The sequence below is a fragment of the Penicillium subrubescens genome, assembly GCF_028828155.1.
Source record: "Penicillium subrubescens strain IBT 31985 chromosome Unknown utg000007l_segment0_segment0, whole genome shotgun sequence".
NCBI lineage: Eukaryota > Fungi > Ascomycota > Eurotiomycetes > Eurotiales > Aspergillaceae > Penicillium > Penicillium subrubescens.
In genome coordinates this window covers 867,141-886,728 of record NW_026643157.1, presented here as the reverse complement: position 1 = coordinate 886,728, position 19,588 = coordinate 867,141, and the positions used below count along the sequence as shown (strand labels likewise).

General features: G+C 51.1%; 6 protein-coding genes across 6 annotated transcripts; 5 read left to right on the top strand and 1 right to left on the bottom strand.

Moving 5' to 3' along the window:
- Nucleotides 1–322: 322 nt before the first annotated feature.
- On the top strand, nucleotides 323–2,058 carry N7473_010084 (mitochondrial processing peptidase; the record flags this gene model as incomplete). The annotated part of the gene is made up of 5 exons (XM_057156023.1): nucleotides 323–472; nucleotides 541–666; nucleotides 721–798; nucleotides 866–1,560; nucleotides 1,668–2,058. 5 exons carry the CDS (start codon nucleotides 323–325, stop codon nucleotides 2,056–2,058), a joined length of 1,440 nt encoding a protein of 479 aa, XP_057004678.1.
- Nucleotides 2,059–2,536: 478 nt separating this feature from the next.
- On the top strand, nucleotides 2,537–5,849 carry N7473_010083 (tRNA (cytosine-C5-)-methyltransferase). Its single transcript, XM_057156022.1, has 4 exons — nucleotides 2,537–2,616; nucleotides 2,683–2,882; nucleotides 2,963–5,062; nucleotides 5,126–5,849. The coding sequence occupies exons 1-4, from the start codon at nucleotides 2,593–2,595 to the stop codon at nucleotides 5,484–5,486; spliced, it is 2,685 nt and encodes an 894-aa protein (XP_057004677.1). The 5' UTR covers nucleotides 2,537–2,592; the 3' UTR covers nucleotides 5,487–5,849.
- A 1,011-nt stretch (nucleotides 5,850–6,860) lies between these two features.
- Nucleotides 6,861–10,233, top strand: N7473_010082 (glycoside hydrolase family 35 protein; the record flags this gene model as incomplete). Its single annotated transcript, XM_057156021.1, has 7 exons — nucleotides 6,861–6,995; nucleotides 7,060–7,136; nucleotides 7,188–7,490; nucleotides 7,556–7,937; nucleotides 7,990–8,124; nucleotides 8,175–8,847; nucleotides 8,903–10,233. 7 exons carry the CDS (start codon nucleotides 6,861–6,863, stop codon nucleotides 10,231–10,233), a joined length of 3,036 nt encoding a protein of 1,011 aa, XP_057004676.1.
- Nucleotides 10,234–10,751: 518 nt separating this feature from the next.
- On the bottom strand, nucleotides 10,752–10,952 carry N7473_010081 (uncharacterized protein; the record flags this gene model as incomplete). The annotated part of the gene is made up of 1 exon (XM_057156020.1): nucleotides 10,752–10,952. The coding sequence occupies one exon, from the start codon at nucleotides 10,950–10,952 to the stop codon at nucleotides 10,752–10,754; it is 201 nt and encodes a 66-aa protein (XP_057004675.1).
- A 1,016-nt stretch (nucleotides 10,953–11,968) lies between these two features.
- Nucleotides 11,969–12,886, top strand: N7473_010080 (aminoglycoside phosphotransferase family protein; the record flags this gene model as incomplete). The annotated part of the gene is made up of 1 exon (XM_057156019.1): nucleotides 11,969–12,886. The coding sequence occupies one exon, from the start codon at nucleotides 11,969–11,971 to the stop codon at nucleotides 12,884–12,886; it is 918 nt and encodes a 305-aa protein (XP_057004674.1).
- A 4,745-nt stretch (nucleotides 12,887–17,631) lies between these two features.
- Nucleotides 17,632–19,133, top strand: N7473_010079 (uncharacterized protein; the record flags this gene model as incomplete). Its single annotated transcript, XM_057156018.1, has 3 exons — nucleotides 17,632–17,744; nucleotides 17,830–18,830; nucleotides 18,883–19,133. 3 exons carry the CDS (start codon nucleotides 17,632–17,634, stop codon nucleotides 19,131–19,133), a joined length of 1,365 nt encoding a protein of 454 aa, XP_057004673.1.
- Between the last annotated feature and the right edge of the window lie 455 nt (nucleotides 19,134–19,588).

Sequence of the window (19,588 nt, the reverse complement as noted above, 5' to 3'; positions counted from 1 at the left end):
TGAGCAAGAGGATCATGTTTTCATCGGACAGTTTAATAGTGCAATGATATTTCGATAGGATATTTCTTGAGAATTGGTATAATGGAGTCTTGTCGAACGGCCACTGACCGTAATTTGATCGCACGTCATGAATTAAACGCAGGCATAGCAGCGGACAAGGAAGTAATCGGGATGGGAAGGGCGGTTTGGAAAAGGGGGTCATGTGATTGGCTGACGAGCTGGGCGAACAATTTGACTTCCGAACTTCAACCTCAGGGCCGACTCCAGCAGCTCTTTTCTCCATCCCCCTTCTCCCCCTCCCACCCCATTCTACTTGTCCGCAATGGCTTCCCGCCGTTTGGCTCTCAACCTTAACCAGGCTCTCCGGAGCCGTGCGGCTCTCAAGTCCATCCAGCCCGTGAAGCGTGGCTTCGCCTCGCCGGTTGCGCTGCCATCCACCACCCAGTCCACCACCCTCTCCAACGGGTTCACCGTACGTCCCGCATCAGACTCGATCAATGGCACCGGCTTGTCGCTGATAGTTGCTGATATTCTTATTAGATTGCCACCGACTACTCGCCATGGGCTCAGACTTCCACCGTCGGCGTGTGGATCGATGCCGGTTCCCGGTCAGAGACTGACAAGACCAACGGCACTGCGCACTTCCTCGAGCACCTTGCCTTCAAGGTTCGACCCCATTGGCCTCAAACCGCACGGAAAACGTCTAACAACAATATTTAGGGCACCAACAAGCGCTCGCAGCACCAATTGGAGTTGGAGATTGAGAACATGGGTGCTCACCTGAACGCCTACACCTCGGTACGGCCGGAAAACCCAATGCCATCCTGTTTCAAGCGCGTAACAATACTGACTATGACATTTGCAGCGCGAGAACACCGTCTACTACGCCAAGGCCTTCAACAACGATGTCCCCAAGGCCGTCGACATCCTCTCCGATATCCTCCAGAACTCCAAGCTCGAGCCCGCCGCCATCGAGCGTGAGCGTGATGTTATCCTGCGCGAGCAGGAGGAGGTTGACAAGCAGCTCGAGGAGGTTGTCTTCGACCACCTTCACGCCACCGCTTACCAGGGCCAGCCCCTCGGTCGCACCATCCTCGGCCCCAAGGAGAACATCCAGACCATCTCCCGCGAGAACCTGACCGACTACATCAAGACCAACTACACCGCCGACCGCATGGTCCTGGTTGGTGCTGGTGGTGTCCCCCACGAGCAGCTCGTCCGCCTCGCCGAGGAGCACTTCGGTGGCCTCCCCAACAAGCCCCCTACCTCCGCTGCCCTCGCCCTCACCGCCGAGCAGAAGCGCACCCCCGAGTTCATCGGCTCTGAGGTTCGTCTCCGTGACGACACCATCCCCTCCGCCCACATCGCTCTTGCCGTTGAGGGTGTCAGCTGGAAGGACGATGACTACTTCACTGCTCTCGTGGCTCAGGCCATCGTCGGCAACTGGGACCGTGCCATGGGCCAGTCTCCTTTCCTTGGCAGCAAGCTCAGCTCCCACGTCAGCCACCACCACCTCGCCAACAGCTTCATGAGCTTCTCCACTAGCTACAGCGACACTGGGTAAGTTTTCTTGTTTTGGAGACACGTTAATTGGCAATCATCCGCCATTACTCCTTTTTCTGGAAATCCATGACGAGTCCAATAACTAACATCGTTTTGATACATAGTCTCTGGGGTATCTACCTTGTCTCCGAGAACCTGACCTCCCTCGATGACCTGATCCACTTCACCCTCCGCGAGTGGTCTCGTCTCTGCCGCGACGTCTCCTCCGCCGAGGTTGAGCGCGCCAAGGCTCAGCTCAAGGCTTCCATCCTCCTGTCTCTCGACGGGACCACCGCCGTTGCCGAGGATATCGGCCGCCAGATCGTCACTACCGGCCGCCGCCTCAGCCCCGAGGACATTGAGCGTGTCGTTGGTGCTATCACCGAGAAGGATGTCATGGACTTCGCCAACCGCAAGCTGTGGGACCAGGACGTTGCCATGAGCGCCGTTGGCAGCATCGAGGGTATCCTCGACTACCAGCGCATCCGCAACGACATGTCTCGCAACCTGTCTTAAATTTACCCGTGTCTCGAATTGCGATTAAAAGACGACCATCCTCGAGTCTTCGGCCTTGAGATGGGGGTGTTTGTTTGAATGTATTATCAATCATTGCCTTGGGTTGCTGTTTAGACCCTGACTTGTGTGTGAAATAGCAATTAATGGTTTGCCATAGTAGACTATATAGTCTGTCACCCGGGGTGTGGCAGACCAATCGATCTCCTTTGTTTCTTTTGTCTCCTGTTTGAATCGAGTAACAATGACTTGTACAATTTTTGAATATACTGGTTTTGAAATATGTAAAGTACTGGCCAATGTCTAAATATAGTTGTATTGCTGTAATTATCATTGTTCTCTCTCCCATCATCCCATCTAATCTTGATATCGAATGACGATGCCTCCCAACGTGCATTTCTGGCCGTCTATCAAAAGCGGTGACGGGCGGCATGAGATGTCGCCCCACGGGAGTAATTAGATAATCCGTCGCTCTATCCGTCTTTTTTTTTGGGAGACGGAGATTTGACGGCAACCCTCGCAAAACTTACACTCAAAATGGGCAAACGAGGCGGCAAAAAGGTGAGCTTGAGCTTCAATTTGCCCTACATGAGATGTTCCTTCAACTAATCGGTGTCGTTCCTACAGGGAAATCGCGGCGGCAAAGGTGGCGGCGGCCGTGGCCGCGCAGAGCGCTCCACCAATTGGCAAGATATCAGCCGTACCAACGAGAAGCTCGAGAGATACTACAATGAGCCGGAATTCATCCCAGAGGAGGAGAAGGAGGAATTTTGGAATGCGATCAAGAGAGATCTGCCCAACAGCTTCCGTTTCACGGGCTCGCGTGGGTACGTTTGACTGGATTTCGTGTTTCACTTTCGCGTTTTTGCGTATTTGGGACATTGTATACTGATATTTACTTTTCAAGACACGCGCTTGCTGTTCAGGAGCGTCTGAAGGATTTCTATGTCCCCCAGATCACCTCCATTGAGTATGAGGGCCAGCCGGTCGAACCGCCACAGCCCGTGTCGTGGTACCCAGATCAACTTGCTTGGTCGATGACTACCCCCAAGCAGGTTATTCGTCGCCATGCCCCCTTCGCTTCCTTCCAGAAGTTCCTTGTCGCTGAGACCGAAGTCGGAAACATCAGTCGCCAGGAGCTGGTTAGCATGATTCCCCCGCTGCTTATCGATATCCGCCCCGGAATGACTGTTCTGGACATGTGCGCTGCACCGGGAAGCAAGTCGGCACAGCTGATGGAGGCTCTCCATGCCGGTGAAGAGGATACTATTCTGCAAGCTGCTAAGGAAGTCAAGGAGGGTACTGCTGGACCTGAGCCTCTGGGTCCCGAGGGCTTGAATGATGATGGTCGCACTACCGGTCTGTTGATCGCCAACGACAGTGACTACAAGCGTGCGCATCTCTTGATCCATCAGATGAAGCGTCTGAGCTCGCCCAACCTCATCGTGACCAACCATGACGCTACTATGTACCCCTCTATCAAGCTTCCTCCTCTCCCTGCTCCCGAGGGCAAGCGCCCTCTGAACCGATACTTGAAGTTCGACCGCATTCTTGCAGATGTCCCTTGCTCTGGTGACGGTACCGCTCGCAAGAACATCGGCGTGTGGAAGGATTGGAGCCCCTCCAGTGCTTTGGGCCTTCACACTACGCAAGCTCGCATTCTGGTCCGCGCCTTGCAGATGCTCAAGGTTGGTGGCCGTGTTGTGTACTCCACTTGCAGTATGAACCCCGTTGAGAACGAGGCTATCATTGCTAGCGCAATTGAGCGCTGCGGTGGCGCTGCCAATGTGAAGATCATTGACTGCAGCGAAGAGCTGTCCGGTCTGAAGCGCCGGCCTGGTCTGAAGACCTGGAAGGTTATGGACCGCGAAGGCCGTATCTGGAACAGCTGGAAGGAAGTCATGGAGCAGCGAGAGCAGGAGCCCAACACCAATGGCTTGGCCCGTCTGTCCGAGGGAATGTTCCCTCCTTCTGGAGAGACTGCCGAGCTGCCGCTCGAGCGCTGCATGCGTGTTTACCCCCACCTCCAAAACACCGGTGGCTTCTTCATTACTGTCCTCGAGAAGATCTCCGAGATCAAGGCCAAGCCTGAGAACGCGGGTAGCGTCATTCCGCTCCTGCCCAAGGGCTCCATTGCAGCTCTTGCTGCAGAGCTGGACTCGCGCAACAACAACGAGAATGAAGAGCCTTACCAGAAGCTGGATTCTCTGGATGACCTTGTCCCTGCCGACGCTGAGGTTGAGGCTGAGATTGCGAAGAATGCAACTGTCGCCGAGGCTGCCAACCAGCCCCCGTACTCGGTGACACTTGATGCTGCGCAGAAGCGCGAGGCCGATGAGCTGGATGAGGAGCTTCCTGCTAAGAGGACGAAGCTTGACGATGGTACTGAGGTTCTGGTTGGTGATCGTCCCATCCACCGTCCTGCCCCGACTGTCGAGGTCGAACACATGCAGACCTCGACTGATACTACTCCGGCACCCACCGCCCGAGCCCAGGGCTTCAAGAAGAAGGCTGTCCAAGAGGAGCCTTACAAGTATCTGGACCCCAACCATCCCGAGCTGGTGCCAGTCTACGAGTTCTTTGAACTGTCAGAACGCTTCCCCCGTGACCGATGGATGGTGCGCAATGCGGAGGGCCAGCCTACACGAACTGTTTACTACACCAGCGCCCTCGCTCGGGATATTCTCGTCATGAATGAGCGCTCTGGCATGAAGTTCGTCCACTGCGGTGTCAAGATGTTTGTGAAGCAGGATGCACAGCGCGAGAACGTCTGCCGCTGGCGTATCCAGACGGACGGATTGAAGATCATCGAGCCTTGGTTGGGTGATGTCCGCACCGTCACCTTGACCCAGCGGGAGACCCTGCGTCGCCTGCTCATTGAGATGTTCCCCAAGGTTAATGACAATGGCTGGAAGCAGCTCGATGAGATTGGTGAGCGTGTCAAGGATATCCCTATGGGCTGCAGTATCTTGCGCATCGAGCCCAGCGGCAAGGAGGATGGCCTTACGTGAGTTCACTCCTTTGATTCTTTACTATCTTTGCATACGATACTAACCTATCTTTTCTATAGCGAGCGCATGGTTCTGCCCCTCTGGCGCTCCCTGCACTCTATCAACCTGATGCTTCCTAAGGAAGATCGCCGCGCCATGCTCCTGCGTATTTTCAACGACTCCACCCCCGTCAACAACAACTCCATTAAGAACCAAAAAGGCTCGCAGAAGCAGGTAGAGATTGTCCTCGATGACGTCGACACAGATGTCGTTGATGCCTCTGATGCCGTTGACGCCATTGAGCCTCCCGCCGCGATCGAGGACGACCTCCTGAAGAAGGAGAACCTTGCGCTGGGTCAAGATGAGCAAGAGCAGGTTGACACGCGGGAGACGTACACCAAGGCCGGGGATGAGGAGGACCGATTCAATCAGACTGTCTAGTGGGCGGATCTAAGTTTGAGAGATGGCCGGCAGTTATGATTTACTTTATTTTTGATTTGCGTGATCTTCTACCAGGGAGCGAGCGAGCTCACCGAATGTACTAAAAAGCAATACCATGGAGATTTACCCGTTTGAGAGAGAGAGACAGTCTGAGACCGAGATTAAGTCTAAACGAATTGCTGTCTGGGTTTAGGCCTTGGGCTTGTTATGTATGTATATTATGCAAGGCTTAAGTCCGGAGTGGCGGAGTCTGTTCTTGTTCCTGATGCAAGGGTCCAAAAGTACTTCTTGACAAGACTACGAGAGCCAGAAATACCCGAAAGCTTGGTGGGCATTCGATCTGCATTGTAAGATGTCTTCGGGGAATCGTCGGTGCTCAGATGCACCGGGTAAATTGAAAATTCGAGCTGGTGACCATTTTCCCCCGCAGTACTTTGCTTCAATTTAAATTAAATGACGAGCGTTGAGGGTCTATACTCGTTTACGGGTGAATTGCGTTAGAGTAAAGCCTCAATTGACTGGAAAGAACACGGATACGGAGGTTGATAACCCGAAATATCCGAATTGTAAATAGCCAACTATACGGGAGTACATTTTCCAATACGGAGGAGTCCTGAGGAGGTCTAATGTGCTTTTTGAGTTGCGCTTTGAATAACGGACAAGCTCCATTCCGCTGATTCTTCCGACTTCCGAGTCCAACTCCTCCATATGCCATACACAACAAACTCTCGAAGATGAAGCAGTCCTGCCGATCAGTAAACTCTCCGCAGGGGAAGTACCTCATTCTGTCTTCATGAAAACACCTCGAATCCACCAACCCTCATTGTGACCTTGCGATAAGCGGAAAAATTGCGGCGGTGGAACCCCCGCAAACCAGGATTAAAGACACACGACTGGGGGATCATCGGTCCAACTTCCTGACGAGTACAAGTGGCCTCTCCACCTCATCTGCGACGTTGTGCTCTGCTGCAACTGTCCATGCACACCTCCAGGCAATAGTGGCGGACTTCCAGGGTCAAATCCCCCGCCTCGTTCCCCTGTCGATGATGAAATGACGAGATTGCCGAAAGAGGGGTTGAACTGCAGTCGCGCTCTAGTCCCAGGTCCACGGCCTTCAAGGTCCAATGTCAATGCACGAGAGAAACGTGCAGAATAATGATGCGAGTGCGGCAGTCACGGAGTACACGGCATTCTGCCCTCAGTGGAGGTGATCCGCTTGTCGATCGTCGCTCGACAATTGTATATGAAGGCCCGCCGATCCCTTGCAGGGTGTGAAATGCAAGCTGCTGAAGCTGAAGCTCTTTCACTTTTTATTTTAGCTTCTCCTAAGGCGAAAGTCGCGTCTATTCTTTTTTATCGTCGACTTTGCTCACCATGAAGCTTTTGTCTTCTTGGGTTGTGGCTGCTTTGGCGGCGCAGGCTGCAGGTGCTGCTATAAGTCATAAGTTGGATGGCTTCACCATCCGGGAGCATGCGGATCCCACGAAACGGGCCCTGCTACAGAAATATGTATGTTCGATATCTCCTCTGAGATGATCGATAGTATTGCAGTGCTAATGCAGTGCGACTAAAGGTGACCTGGGACGAGCACTCGATATTCGTTAATGGCGAACGGTTGATGATTTTCAGTGGTGAAGTCCACCCATATCGGTATGTTGTATAATCGAGACTGGACGGATTTTTCTAATAGAAATCGCTCAGTCTGCCTGTCGCCTCCCTGTACATTGATATCTTTGAGAAGGTCAAGGCCCTGGGATTCAATTGCGTGTCCTTCTACGTCGATTGGGCTTTGTTGGAGGGCAACCCGGGCCACTACTCTGCCGAGGGCATCTTTGACCTCCAGCCCTTCTTCGATGCGGCCAAGGAGGCTGGTATTTACTTGCTGGCTCGGCCTGGTCCTTATATCAATGCCGAGGTTTCTGGTGGTGGCTTCCCTGGTTGGCTGCAGCGAGTCGACGGCATTCTGCGGACTAGTGATGAGGCATACTTGAAGGCGACCGATAAGTATGGACATCGTCCTTCAATCTTGAATTTGATTGGTACCAGTAAAGCCTAACAATGCTTCTTAGCTACGCCTCCAACATCGCTGCAACAATTGCCAAGGCACAGATCACCAATGGTGGACCAATCATTCTGTACCAGCCCGAGAACGAGTACTCCGGTGCTTGCTGTGGCTACAATGACTTCCCGGACGGTTCCTACATGCAATACATTGAAGATCACGCTCGTGATGCCGGAATCGTCGTTCCTTTCATCAGCAACGATGCCTGGGCTGCTGGCCACAATGCTCCCGGGACTGGTAAGGGCGCGGTCGATATTTATGGTCACGACAGTTATCCTCTGGGCTTCGATTGCGCCAATCCTTCGACTTGGCCGAGTGGCAATCTTCCTACCTACTTCCACAGTAGTCATGAAGAACAGAGCCCTTCGACCCCGTACTCTCTGGTCGAGGTATGTCTAACTACAAGTATCCATTGTGCGATATCATAATAACGCATCATAGTTCCAAGGTGGAGCGTTTGACCCCTGGGGTGGAGTTGGGTTCGCCAAGTGTGCTGCTCTTCTGAACCATGAGTTTGAGAGAGTCTTCTACAAGAATGACTTCAGTTTTGGTGTTGCTTTCCTGAACCTGTACATGGTATGTTGCAACTCAGTTTTTGAAAGATTATACAGGCTAACGACTTTTAGATTTTCGGTGGCACCAACTGGGGTAACTTGGGCCATCCTGGTGGCTACACCTCGTATGACTATGGCTCTGCTATCTCCGAGTCGCGTAACATCACCCGTGAGAAGTACAGCGAGCTGAAGCTGCTCGGAAACTTTGCCAAGGTGTCCCCGGGCTACCTTGTGGCCAAACCTGGCGACCTGTCCACTTCTACGTATACCAACACTGCCGATCTGACTGTGACACCTCTGCTTGGAAGCAACAGCTCTGCTTCTTCGTTCTTTGTGATTCGTCACTCTGACTACTCTAGTCAGGCCTCGGTCGACTACAAGCTCACCGTCCCGACCAGTGCTGGAAATCTGACTATCCCTCAACTTGGTGGAAGCCTTACTCTTAGTGGTCGTGACTCTAAGATTCACGTTACTGACTACGATGTGGCCGGTACTAACATCCTCTACTCCACTGCCGAGGTCTTCACCTGGAAGAAGTTCAACAACGATAAGGTTCTTGTTCTGTATGGTGGCCCTGGCGAGCACCACGAGTTCGCAGTCTCCGGCGCGTCAAGCAGCTCTGTTGTCGAGGGATCTTCTTCGGGTATTTCCTCGAAGAAGGTTGGCAAGGCACTCGTCATCGCTTGGGATGTCTCGACTACTCGTCGCATCGTCCAGGTTGGAAACTTGAAGGTCTTCCTTCTTGGTAAGTTCAACGGAAAACTTCCTCAATTGATGATTTACTGACTAAATATACTTAGACCGAAACTCTGCCTACAATTACTGGGTGCCCCAGGTCCCCACTAAGGGCACAGCTCCCGGTTACAGCAACCAGGAGACTACCGCTTCGTCTATTATTGTCAAGGCTGGCTATCTCGTTCGGAGTGCCTACCTTGACGGCAAAGACCTGCACATCCAGGCTGACTTCAACGCTACTACTCCCATTGAGGTGGTTGGCGCCCCATCTAGTGCCAAGAACCTGGTCATCAACGGCAAGAAGACCCAAACCAAGGTTGACAAGAACGGTATTTGGTCAGCAAGCGTTGCGTACACCGCACCAAAGGTCCAACTTCCCAGCCTCAAGAGCCTGAAGTGGAAGTCCATTGACACCCTCCCCGAGGCCAAGAACACTTACGATGACTCTGCCTGGACTTCGGCCGATCACGCCTACACCAACAACAGCGCCCATTCGCTCAAGACTCCTACTTCCCTTTTCGCGTCCGACTACGGATACCACACCGGTGCTCTTCTTTTCCGAGGCCACTTCACCGCCAATGGTAAGGAGAAGACCTTCTTTGTTCAGACCAAGGGAGGTGCCGCATATGGCCACTCGATCTGGATCAACGAGACCTACGTTGGCTCCTGGGCTGGAACCAGCGTTAATGACAACTACAATGCCACGTACACCCTCCCTACTCTGCAGTCTGGCAAGAACTACGTCTTCACCGTTGTTATCGACAACATGGGTCTGGATGAGGACTGGACCATCGGTTCAGAGGATATGAAAAACCCACGCGGAATCATCCAGTACTCTCTTTCCGGTCAAGAGGCCAGCGCCATCTCCTGGAAGCTGACCGGTAACCTGGGCGGCGAGAACTACCGCGACACTGTCCGCGGCCCTCTAAACGAGGGCGGCTTGTACGCCGAACGCCAGGGCTTCCACCAACCCCAGCCACCTACCCAGAAATGGGACTCCAGCAGCCCATTCACCGGCCTCACCAAGCCAGGAATCCGCTTCTACAGTACCAGCTTTGATCTCGACCTGCCTTCGGGCTACGATATCCCGCTGTACTTCAACTTCGGCAATAGCACCTCTACTCCGGCTGCGTACCGTCTCCAATTGTATGTGAACGGATACCAGTATGGCAAGTATGTGAACAACATTGGTCCTCAGACTAGCTTCCCTGTTCCTGAGGGTATCCTGAACTACCATGGTACGAACTGGCTTGCGTTGAGCCTGTGGGCCCAGGGGGATAGTGGTGCCAAGCTGGATAGCTTCGAGTTGATTAATACTACTCCTATACTCACCTCGCTGGGTGAGGTCAAGTCTGTGAACCAGCCGAAGTACCAGGCAAGAAAGGGGGCCTTCTAGGCTACTGGGGCTTATGCGTGATGAGTGATTTATCGGATCAGGGTGAGGCATTTTGAGAGAAAGGGTATGCATAGTAAATAGCAGATTATTTGGTGCGAATACTTTAAACAATTTCACATCTTTCTTTCCTGCCATCGGCTCGGATGGGTATTCAATATCCTCGCCAGTCATCACAGCTAAGGTGAGCGGCACGCTTGTTGAGCAGCAGAGTTAGATTGGAACCTCGTGGGAAACCCTCCCTATTCCGCCGGAACTGCTCAGTCAGTTGTAAGAAGCTTGTTATGAATGAACAATTATCAGAACACCAGCACTCCATCTCCCTCTTAAACACTATTCTTCAGCCCATACTCCTCCGCAGTAACCGCATCAAGCCAAACAGTCTTCCCAAGCCAACAACAAAATGAGTCATAATACTATCATCATCCGCCTCATGCCAATGCGTAGTTCCAGCCGGAGCCTAAACAACATCACCCGTCTTCAATCTCTGAGGAACACTACCCTTATCGCAAATCCAGCCACTACCGGCAACGACTTTGATCATTTTTTTCATGGGCGTGCCAGTGGGTGCGGGCACAGGGGGTGAATGTGACGTTGGCAATTGCTGCTTCGGCGTCGAAGTGGATGGGGTCTAGGTAGACGTCGCCGGTGAAGGTTTCGGTTGGTTTTGTGCATTTTGCGTCGGATTTGTGGCCGTTTTGTATGATTGTTGATTGAGGCATGGTTGTGCAGTAGGGTTGTGTGTGTTGCCATGGATGTTAGTGATTCGTTCTATCGAGCGGGTATGAGTTGGTGAATGAATACCGAAGAAAATAGTGACGTCTAGTATATAAAGTGTCGTAGTAAGAATCAGGTACTGTAGTCTAGGCACGAAGCCATTGCGAGTACCATCAGCGTACCCACTAACTAGAATAAAATCAGTAGGTAGGTTGGGTATGGTTCGATGACAAACCAGTTGTGCCTGATTTGTGAAACACAAGCCAGGGGTCATCTCTACCCTCTTCCCATGACTTAAGATAGGTAAAGACAGGGGCCTCTTCTTCCTTCATGATTTCCTTGATCTCAGGAAACGTAATGACCTGAAAACGTATGTCTCTTTCAGTAGCCCTGCGACTTTATCTGCCATAGAAGCCGGTCAGAAGTACTGCCGAGTTCGAAATCAGATTCCCTCCCATACACTTCTAAATTATTATTCTAGCCCTAATTGGCGTGGCAACTTGGGGATACACGTGATGTTCTACCCTCACGTGCTTCTTTTCTGGCTTTTTTGGCTTCACCGCCTTCCCTGGGTCCTGCCTTTCTGTCGGAGCAGCAGAGGTGATACCCCGAGAACGGAGATACTGTGTCCCCGCCAGATTAGTCATGTTTATGCCCACATAAATTGCTAACTTAAATCGGGGCTTCACAGAAATTTAGACTTATTGTGATTTGTATTGGAGCACCTACATGGCTTACTCATCTCTGTTACGATAACTAAGTAGTTAACTACTTTCGCTCGGGTACTTGTCCTCTGACGTGTTCGCCTCCACACACCACATGTCTGGGTCTATCGCCCTACTATCTCTTCCGTTCCGCTCTTGCTGCTCCTGGTTTCTCATTGCCTCCTCATTTTCCTGTTAGGCCACGATCATACACCACTTTGAAAGCCTAAAGAGACAGTAATATGGTTGAGGAAGCTAAGGCTGCCACGATTTCATTTTCAACTTGAGTGGAATACAAACCAGTATTGCACGCCATTATGGAACTGGTCCAACCCTTTATCGCTAGTGAAGGACTAACGGACCCTGAGCCAATTGGTCAGGGCCTTGAATTCGTTGTCTTCAAAGCAAAATCAGATAAACATGGCTATGTCGCCCTTCGGGTGCCTCGACAAAAAGTCTTCAGAAATGTGAATGACCCTAGCACCAACGCCAAGCAGCTGATCTACCAAGAGCTTAAGATATATGAACTTCTCCGTGGCGGACCCGTGCCAGTCCCAAAACCCCTTTGTCTCCTCGAGATACGTGACTATCCAGCGATGCTTAGCTCATATGTCCCCGACGATGGATCAGAAGTGCACCCAGAGGAACTTGGCCGACTTGCTGCCCTTATACATTCTACCCAGCTACCTTTGGACTGGAACGTCGAGTTAGCGGCTATGGAGGGCACAGATGTCCTCACAGCGCTAGTGCAAAGAGTTTTGAGGCGTTTTGACCAACTCGCAAAAGAGGAACCAAGTGTAAATGACTGGGCCCTGACAAAGAATGAATTAGAGCCCATTATAGTTCTTCTAAGACATTTACCCTCATGCCTGCTACATATGGATCTCCGTGATGCCAACTTGCGCATCTGTAAGGGCAAGCCTGTTGCGGTAATCGACTGGACAAACGCGCTTATTGGACCCGCTGCCGTGGATTTCTTTCGAATCATGGAACTGAGCCGACCAGGAGATGCATTTATTAATGGTTATTCGACTATCAAAAGTCCGCCTAAAGTCACGATGGACGAAGAGGCCTTCTTACGTTTAGATGCTGCTTTGATGATTGCGTTGGTTTTTATATCAGAAGCTCCTGATCAGAAGAGGAGAGAACCGAGTATCAGGCGTGTCGAAGAGCTAGCCCGGATGTTGCGACCTGCAAACAATTCCGTTCATTCTAGCTTTTCTTCGCAGAAATGATAGGTTGTTGCTATATTCGCCTCATGCGATATAGGAGAGTGTGAGAAATTTTTTCGGCCTGCTGCCGTGGGGGCACGGAGGTACACTTCTACGGCCATGGTAATTCCTTGACCCAATCATTGTTGTATGAACCAGCGGTAAATCGTAGGCTGTTTACGCTACTGTTACGGTTGAGCCTGTTTGAGTCCGTCTAGAGGAGCAACTAGCGAGTTCAGGTTGTTTGTTTGGATGCTTCGTATGTTTCAATCAATCAATCAATCAATCAACATCTATTAACCTGTTGCAGCCTAACTAGTGGCGTAATGGCTATGCAGGCGCTCCCTCCGGCGGAAGCAAGAGTGATCCGAACGCCAGACCCGCGCATGAAATAGTAAATACATAGGATAGGATGTCAAAATCAGCCCAAAATCAGCCCAAAATCAGTACCAAAACGCCCTCCAAGCCCTCACATTGGCCAGCCGCTTCCTCTGCACCTCCATCCCCGGTATCTCTCCTGCTTCGTTCTCGATTGGTGGCGTTTGTTGTTGATGTTGGATATATTCTTCCACCACCTCTCGGTTGGCCGTGGTTTTGGCGTTCCCCCCTACCCAGCATCTTCACCCCCTGTGCCGTCGCCAGATCATCCTGGCGGATCGTTTCCTTCGCCCTGCGGGGGCTCTGGCTCGATTTCGACGTGCCGGAACTGTCCTAGTAGGCCCGTTTGAAGCATGAATTCGGCCACGTAACGGGTAGCCTGCGAGTGTGATACGATTGCATTATAATCGGTCGAATCCCTAAGATCGGTTATCCGGATCTTGTCAAGGAAGGTTTTCCTCAGGTCAGCGTACAACGGGCACTGCATTAAGATGTGTCTCGGGGTTTGAGACCCCTCACTGCAGTAACACTCATCTGATTCAACCGCCTTGATCTTAAAAAAGAAATGATTCAGTGCGATACGCATCGATCGTATCTGAATCAACACTGAGGTGTACGGCTTCGAAAGGGAATCGAACAGCCGAAGCACCTTCTTGTCTGGAACCCTCACTAATCGCTGGTTCGGCTTGCCAGTTCGCTCCTTTGCCCACTCTTGTGCCTATCTCTCCTTAATACGCCGCCGTACTCGACGCTTCGCGGTCGCTGCTAGAAGGACTAACCCGCGGACCCCTTAGGGTAGGGTTGTTCCGCTCCGTTCTCTACTCCCCCTCCCGTTGCCGCTAACTTTGCTTCAAAGTCAGCTGTCTTATTGTTAGGAACGCCTATGTGTGCGGGGACCTAACGGATCTCGATGGGAATCTGATCGAATGTGGGCGTTTGCTGTAGCGATCGAAGGGTCCGAACGTAGTTGTAAATCGAAGATAGCACGAACTGGCCCGACGATCGCTTTAGGTTTTGCACTGCCTGGATAGCGGCCTGGCAATCGGAGAAAATGACTATCCTTGTGGGCCTTATACTACGTTGTTGTTGGTTGATGAACTTGGCAATCGCTATTTCAATGCCGTTGAGCTTAGCAACGTACACTCTTGATTCCTCGGTGGTTCTAAGGTATCGTCGTTGAAAACGCCCTTACGCGGGGGAACGGCTGAAGCGCCGACCTGGCCTTTATCACTACTACTATCTGTGAAGAAAAGGATCGTCTGATCCTGTGAGACCGTCGGGGTACGGTCTAGTGCGGCTTGTTGAAGAGATTCAATCTTAGTATGTGAGGCCCGCGCAGCCTCTGTATCCTGGTCGATGATGTATAGGATCGGTGCCTCCTATGACGCTAGAACAAACGCTTTGCGCGATTCCTACATCCCTTACTGGTTCACAATACCGTCTTTCTTCCACCGAAAGGCTTCAAGAGGGTTCTATCCCCCTTTCCTGATTTCCTGCGGGGAACGCTGTCGACGTAGATACTCTGGTTGGGCCCACTCGGCACCTGTTTGGATTCGTATTGCCGTTTCCTGAATGATTTGGTCCATGAGTAGGTGTATTAGTGTAATGAAGAGCTCCACGTTGAGTGCTGCCGCACTAGTGGATTGAAGGCACCGCTGATGAGAATCGCCGCACGCCGTTGAATATTGGTGAACTCGTTGACCGTGCGTTTCATCTCCCACGTGGGCATAAATCTTGCAGCAGGGCAGTACCACGCAGATATCCCGTAGAGCATCTGTGGCACCACCACCGCTTGGTAGACCTTCCGCATCGCCACTAGTGAGGCTCCCCACACCGAACCTGTCATCGCCCGGAGGGCTTCAAGGCTGCCGTTGGCCTTGTCGAGTAACTTTTGGCGGTGTGTCGAAATCGAGGTGTTTGTCGAGCCAGACACCTAGATATTTCGCTGTTTTTGAAATATGAAGTTTGCTAGCTGAGGCCGGATGCCTATACAAGGCCTAACTCGCATCCCCGGAGCTTTCCTCCTTCTCTCCTTAGATTTGATTCCTTCGTTAGATAGCTCCGAATGCAGACATCTGCTCTCATCTCGATTGGCTCGTAATAGCTACTATGATTTAAACACTTCCAATCGGCTTCAGCTGCTGTCTTCCGTAACTTATGTGCAGCGCACAATAATTGGGCAGGATTGTCCAACCGGCAGCGAATCGCGCTTTGGCATCTGCACTTCGCCACTTCCGAGCATTCGAGTGCTCGCTTCTGCATAGCATTAGGCACTAGCAACGTATGCCCTCGGATTGCGCAGAGAGAGAACTCCTGCGCTGATTTTGCGAACGGGGTCGAGTATCTCGCTACCTTCCGAATTATGATACCGACGAGATAAGGGATGGAAAGCAGACTTATTATAAGCGGGAGCTAGATGCATCATTCAAGCACCGGCGAGTACGCTACCCCGGAGTTTTTATAGAGGTGTGCTATTCACAAAAAGGTCGATGTGTTTCGCACTTAGCGGATGAATATATCTTAAACACTGATGGGAGCGTGAATGCGGTAGTTGCCCTCGACATTGATTATTAAGGGTCAAAAAAAGCGTCTCTTACCGTACGGCGACCGGAATACACAATTTTGGACGGCAAGGAGGAGCTTTAAGCGACCGCTATTATCGAGGCACTGGTACGTACTCTATGAGTAGCAATTTTTCTGTGATTTAGATGCTGACTTATATAGCTATTTCGGACAGATTCTAGACTTCTAGCCGAGGAAATAGCGCTCCGGCTATCTTGAGGGACTTCGTAACTGAGGAACTCTTATAGGGGCTTACTAGTCTTGATCAAGAAATCTCGATTACATCGACGCAGCTTTGCGACTTTCTTTTACGCGCCGAAGAAGAACAGCGAGGGTAAATAATACAGGGCTCTATTAATCGACTACGCCCTAGAGCTAGAAAGCGTCGTCGGCCTTAAACTCCTCCGGAACAGCTAAGTTCGGAAGATAAAGGATCAGTTAAGAGGAAAAGGTAAATTAAACGAGGGCGTCGAAGCAGCGATTTTTTCCCGGACTCTTCGTCTGGGGATTCGAAAGGTGAGCTGCGTTAAAGTTGAATATATAGAATACCTAAGGAAGAGTGTGTCTTTATCCGGAGGTTTTAATACCCCCCCCTCCCCCTAAGTATATATACCTAAGTATCTTGCTATAAAGACCTTCACTAGAATATATTATGTACCTAGAAATCGGAACCTCCCTACCTAGGGAACTGTGATTGCTATTAAGGTTGCCAACCAGAATAGGGCTTAAATATACGTAGAGGGTCGTCCGATCTAGAAGACTTGATTAGCGAGTGGAGGGGATTACCTATTAAAATACGCTCAGAAGGCGCGTAACAAGTTAGCGAGGTGGATATAGGACTTTATGTTAATTTTTTTTTTTTATTATGCAATTCCGAGTCAGGACAAAGAATGCAAGTCGAGGTCGAAAATAGACGCGAAATAAAGGTTGAATTAAGCCGGATGTAATTAAGGAGGATAGGAGATATGTTCGTCTAGTGCTTGACCCTTTACGATCGTACGATCGTGTTAACTTTGTCTTTCTTACATACAAGGTCGACCGATTATAGGGTATTATGTGGTGGAGTTACGATCGAGAATGAGTCTTGGCATTGGGTTGCTCGGTACGCTACTGCCTAATTATTTACCGCCGAGCAAATTTGCGTCGGAAATTCCGTGCATTGGTAGAGGTGAGTACTACTACCCGTTTTTATCTACTCGTCCTTCTGACCTGGCGACACACATCTGAATAGGAAGCACCTCTCGCCGTGTAACGCATTGCACTTACGCGCTCTTATAACTCTAGCAACGTCTTCCTGCCAAATAATTCCTGGTAGCTATGAAAGGTCTGCCTGGCACTAGAAGCTAGCTTGAGATATCTATGTAGGAGCTTTGATGGGCCTAGATGAATTGAGTTGATCATGGCCCAAAATAGGATCGCATCCCGTCCTCACCCACCCCCACTGTTCGTGGCCACTCCCGCAACCGAAGGTGATTGGTCGCGTTTTAAGCCTCAGACTTGCGGAGTACGGGCCGAAACACACTAGTCTGTATTTAGAGTTCTTCCGGGAGTTGTGTATGTATTCTTTCGTGCGTAGGTTACACAGTAATTTCAGTCATGTATTCACTTGTAAATCAGTACATCTGATACCTGCAATGCTCATCCACCGCCATTACCCAGAGGCGAAGCTGAGGTGGGGCTTCATTTCACTTTTACTGGCAACTCATCACTTCATTGGTGGCGTGTCACTGGATGTGAAGTAGCGTCGAATGTCCCTTGGCAGTTTTAAGACTCACACGGAAATCATGACACCCCTTGCTTGACCTGTGTGGTATACTAATCAATCCGATATGGTGTGTTTGCTGCGATGGGTTCTCTGTGGAGGATTCGTTTTATCCCTTGTAGACGCAATATTTGCAGGCCGCCCTCAGGCCATCGGCATTGATTTCGGCCCCGAGATGATGTGCGTGTCGAAAATCGCTTTGATGAAGCCGCTACCCCCCCCCCCCCCACTCCCCTCTTGTGGCGATTATTGACCAGAATCCTAGAACTGTCGCACATGCGTATAGCAGTGATAATGTGACGTTGCCAGCGTGTATCAAACCTGAGCTAGGCGATCCCTTCAGCATCTATCTATTCCTGCTGCGACTAGAATCATGGAGCGACGGCACGCTCGACGCGCTATATGGCGGGAAGAACGAAGGGACCTCCGGCATTTCCAATGCTGTGGTAAAGCTGTTTGCAAGGCTCGTATCGTCCTTGACCTGTTGTAGCCATGACACAGCGAACCTGTCTTGGGTACGGCAGTGCGTCTGCAGTGCTTGGCACGGCATCACGGCTCGGCTTCGCAGCGCCAAGAGGTCAGAACTAGGGGAGTTCACGCTGAATGATGTGAAGGATGCGTTTGTCGATATCCTCACGCGGTTGCAGGAAGAGGCACGCTCCAAGCACAACATTGATATGCAATCGGCGGTTATCGCCCTCCCGGACTTTTTCAACCAAACCCTGGTGGATTTGTTCCTCGAGGCGAGCCGGAAGGTTGGCATCACGCCTTTGGTGGGGCCTATGAGCCGGATGACCGTATCAACATATAGCAGCAATGGGACTCCACGAAAGGCGGATGGGAAATATCTCATTATGGACCTAGGGCAATACTACCTGGACCTGCAAAGTCTCAATGCGAGTCCCCGGCCAATGGCCCGAAATGGGCGCCTCCCTATGGACCCCTGGGGAAGTGCCGGTCTCGATCGGGATATAACCCGCTCAGCCATTGAACGATCGGAAATCCTACAGACTTGGCTTTCGCTCGGTGGATCCAAGGCCGCCTTGCAGGAAGAAGTCCGAAAGGCACGTGTGCTGATACGAGATAACATTGATCGCGAAGTGCTGGGGGCCAAGGACCACCAGGACCATCACCATAACGAATACCCTCTGCATCTGAAGGACCCCGATGCCACCGCTGTGCTGTCATGGGTTGATGTCGAAGCAGGAGAGATGAAATACATTCAAAGCATTGCGCAGAATGTTCATAACTATCTCGTTGCCGCGAGTACGTTGCCAGTGGGCGGTCTGAGTAAAATTGTTAGCTGACATTTGCGTAGACAATCCTACCGGAGATATTCGGGATGACATGATCCCTACCAAAATTGATAAAGCGTTTATCTTGACGAGTGGGTTTGACGGATCATTAATCAAGCAGAGCCTTGAACATGCTCTTGGTGATGTTGAGATCATAGGAGGACGGCTACGAGACTGCTATCTGGCGGCCGAGGGCGCTGCTCAAGTTGGTTTATTATACCAGCAGGTATGGGACCAGAGACAGCGGCTATTATGGAAAAAAGACGAATTATAGTACTCTATGGGGTTGTTCCAGTGACGAAACTACGGTGTCATAGCTAGGCGTAGCTATAACTATCGGCCCTGTCAGAGTGATAATCAGCGAGGAAATCAAGATGTAGCGTTTGGTCTTCCTGTGCTATATAGATAACAGTCGACTTGTCTCAGCTACAGCAATATTCAAATTCGGCTTCCGTCGGTTGCTAGGTTCTCGAGGCATCCGCAGATCTAGTGTTTGGCATATTTGCATTTCCATGGAAAATTCTAGTTTCGTTGGATCTCCAATACTGTTACGAAACAAGGCGCTGTATTTAATGAAAGTAAATGATAGTATCGAGACTGGTCCAGGACTATTGATACTCCGGGGCTATTCCTAAGGTATTCTAGTGTCTCCTGGTGGTGAGCCTGGAGAGTCACTCGAAGAGTGGAGGCGGTTGCACCGGTTTCGCAACGTATGTAGAATATTGAGAG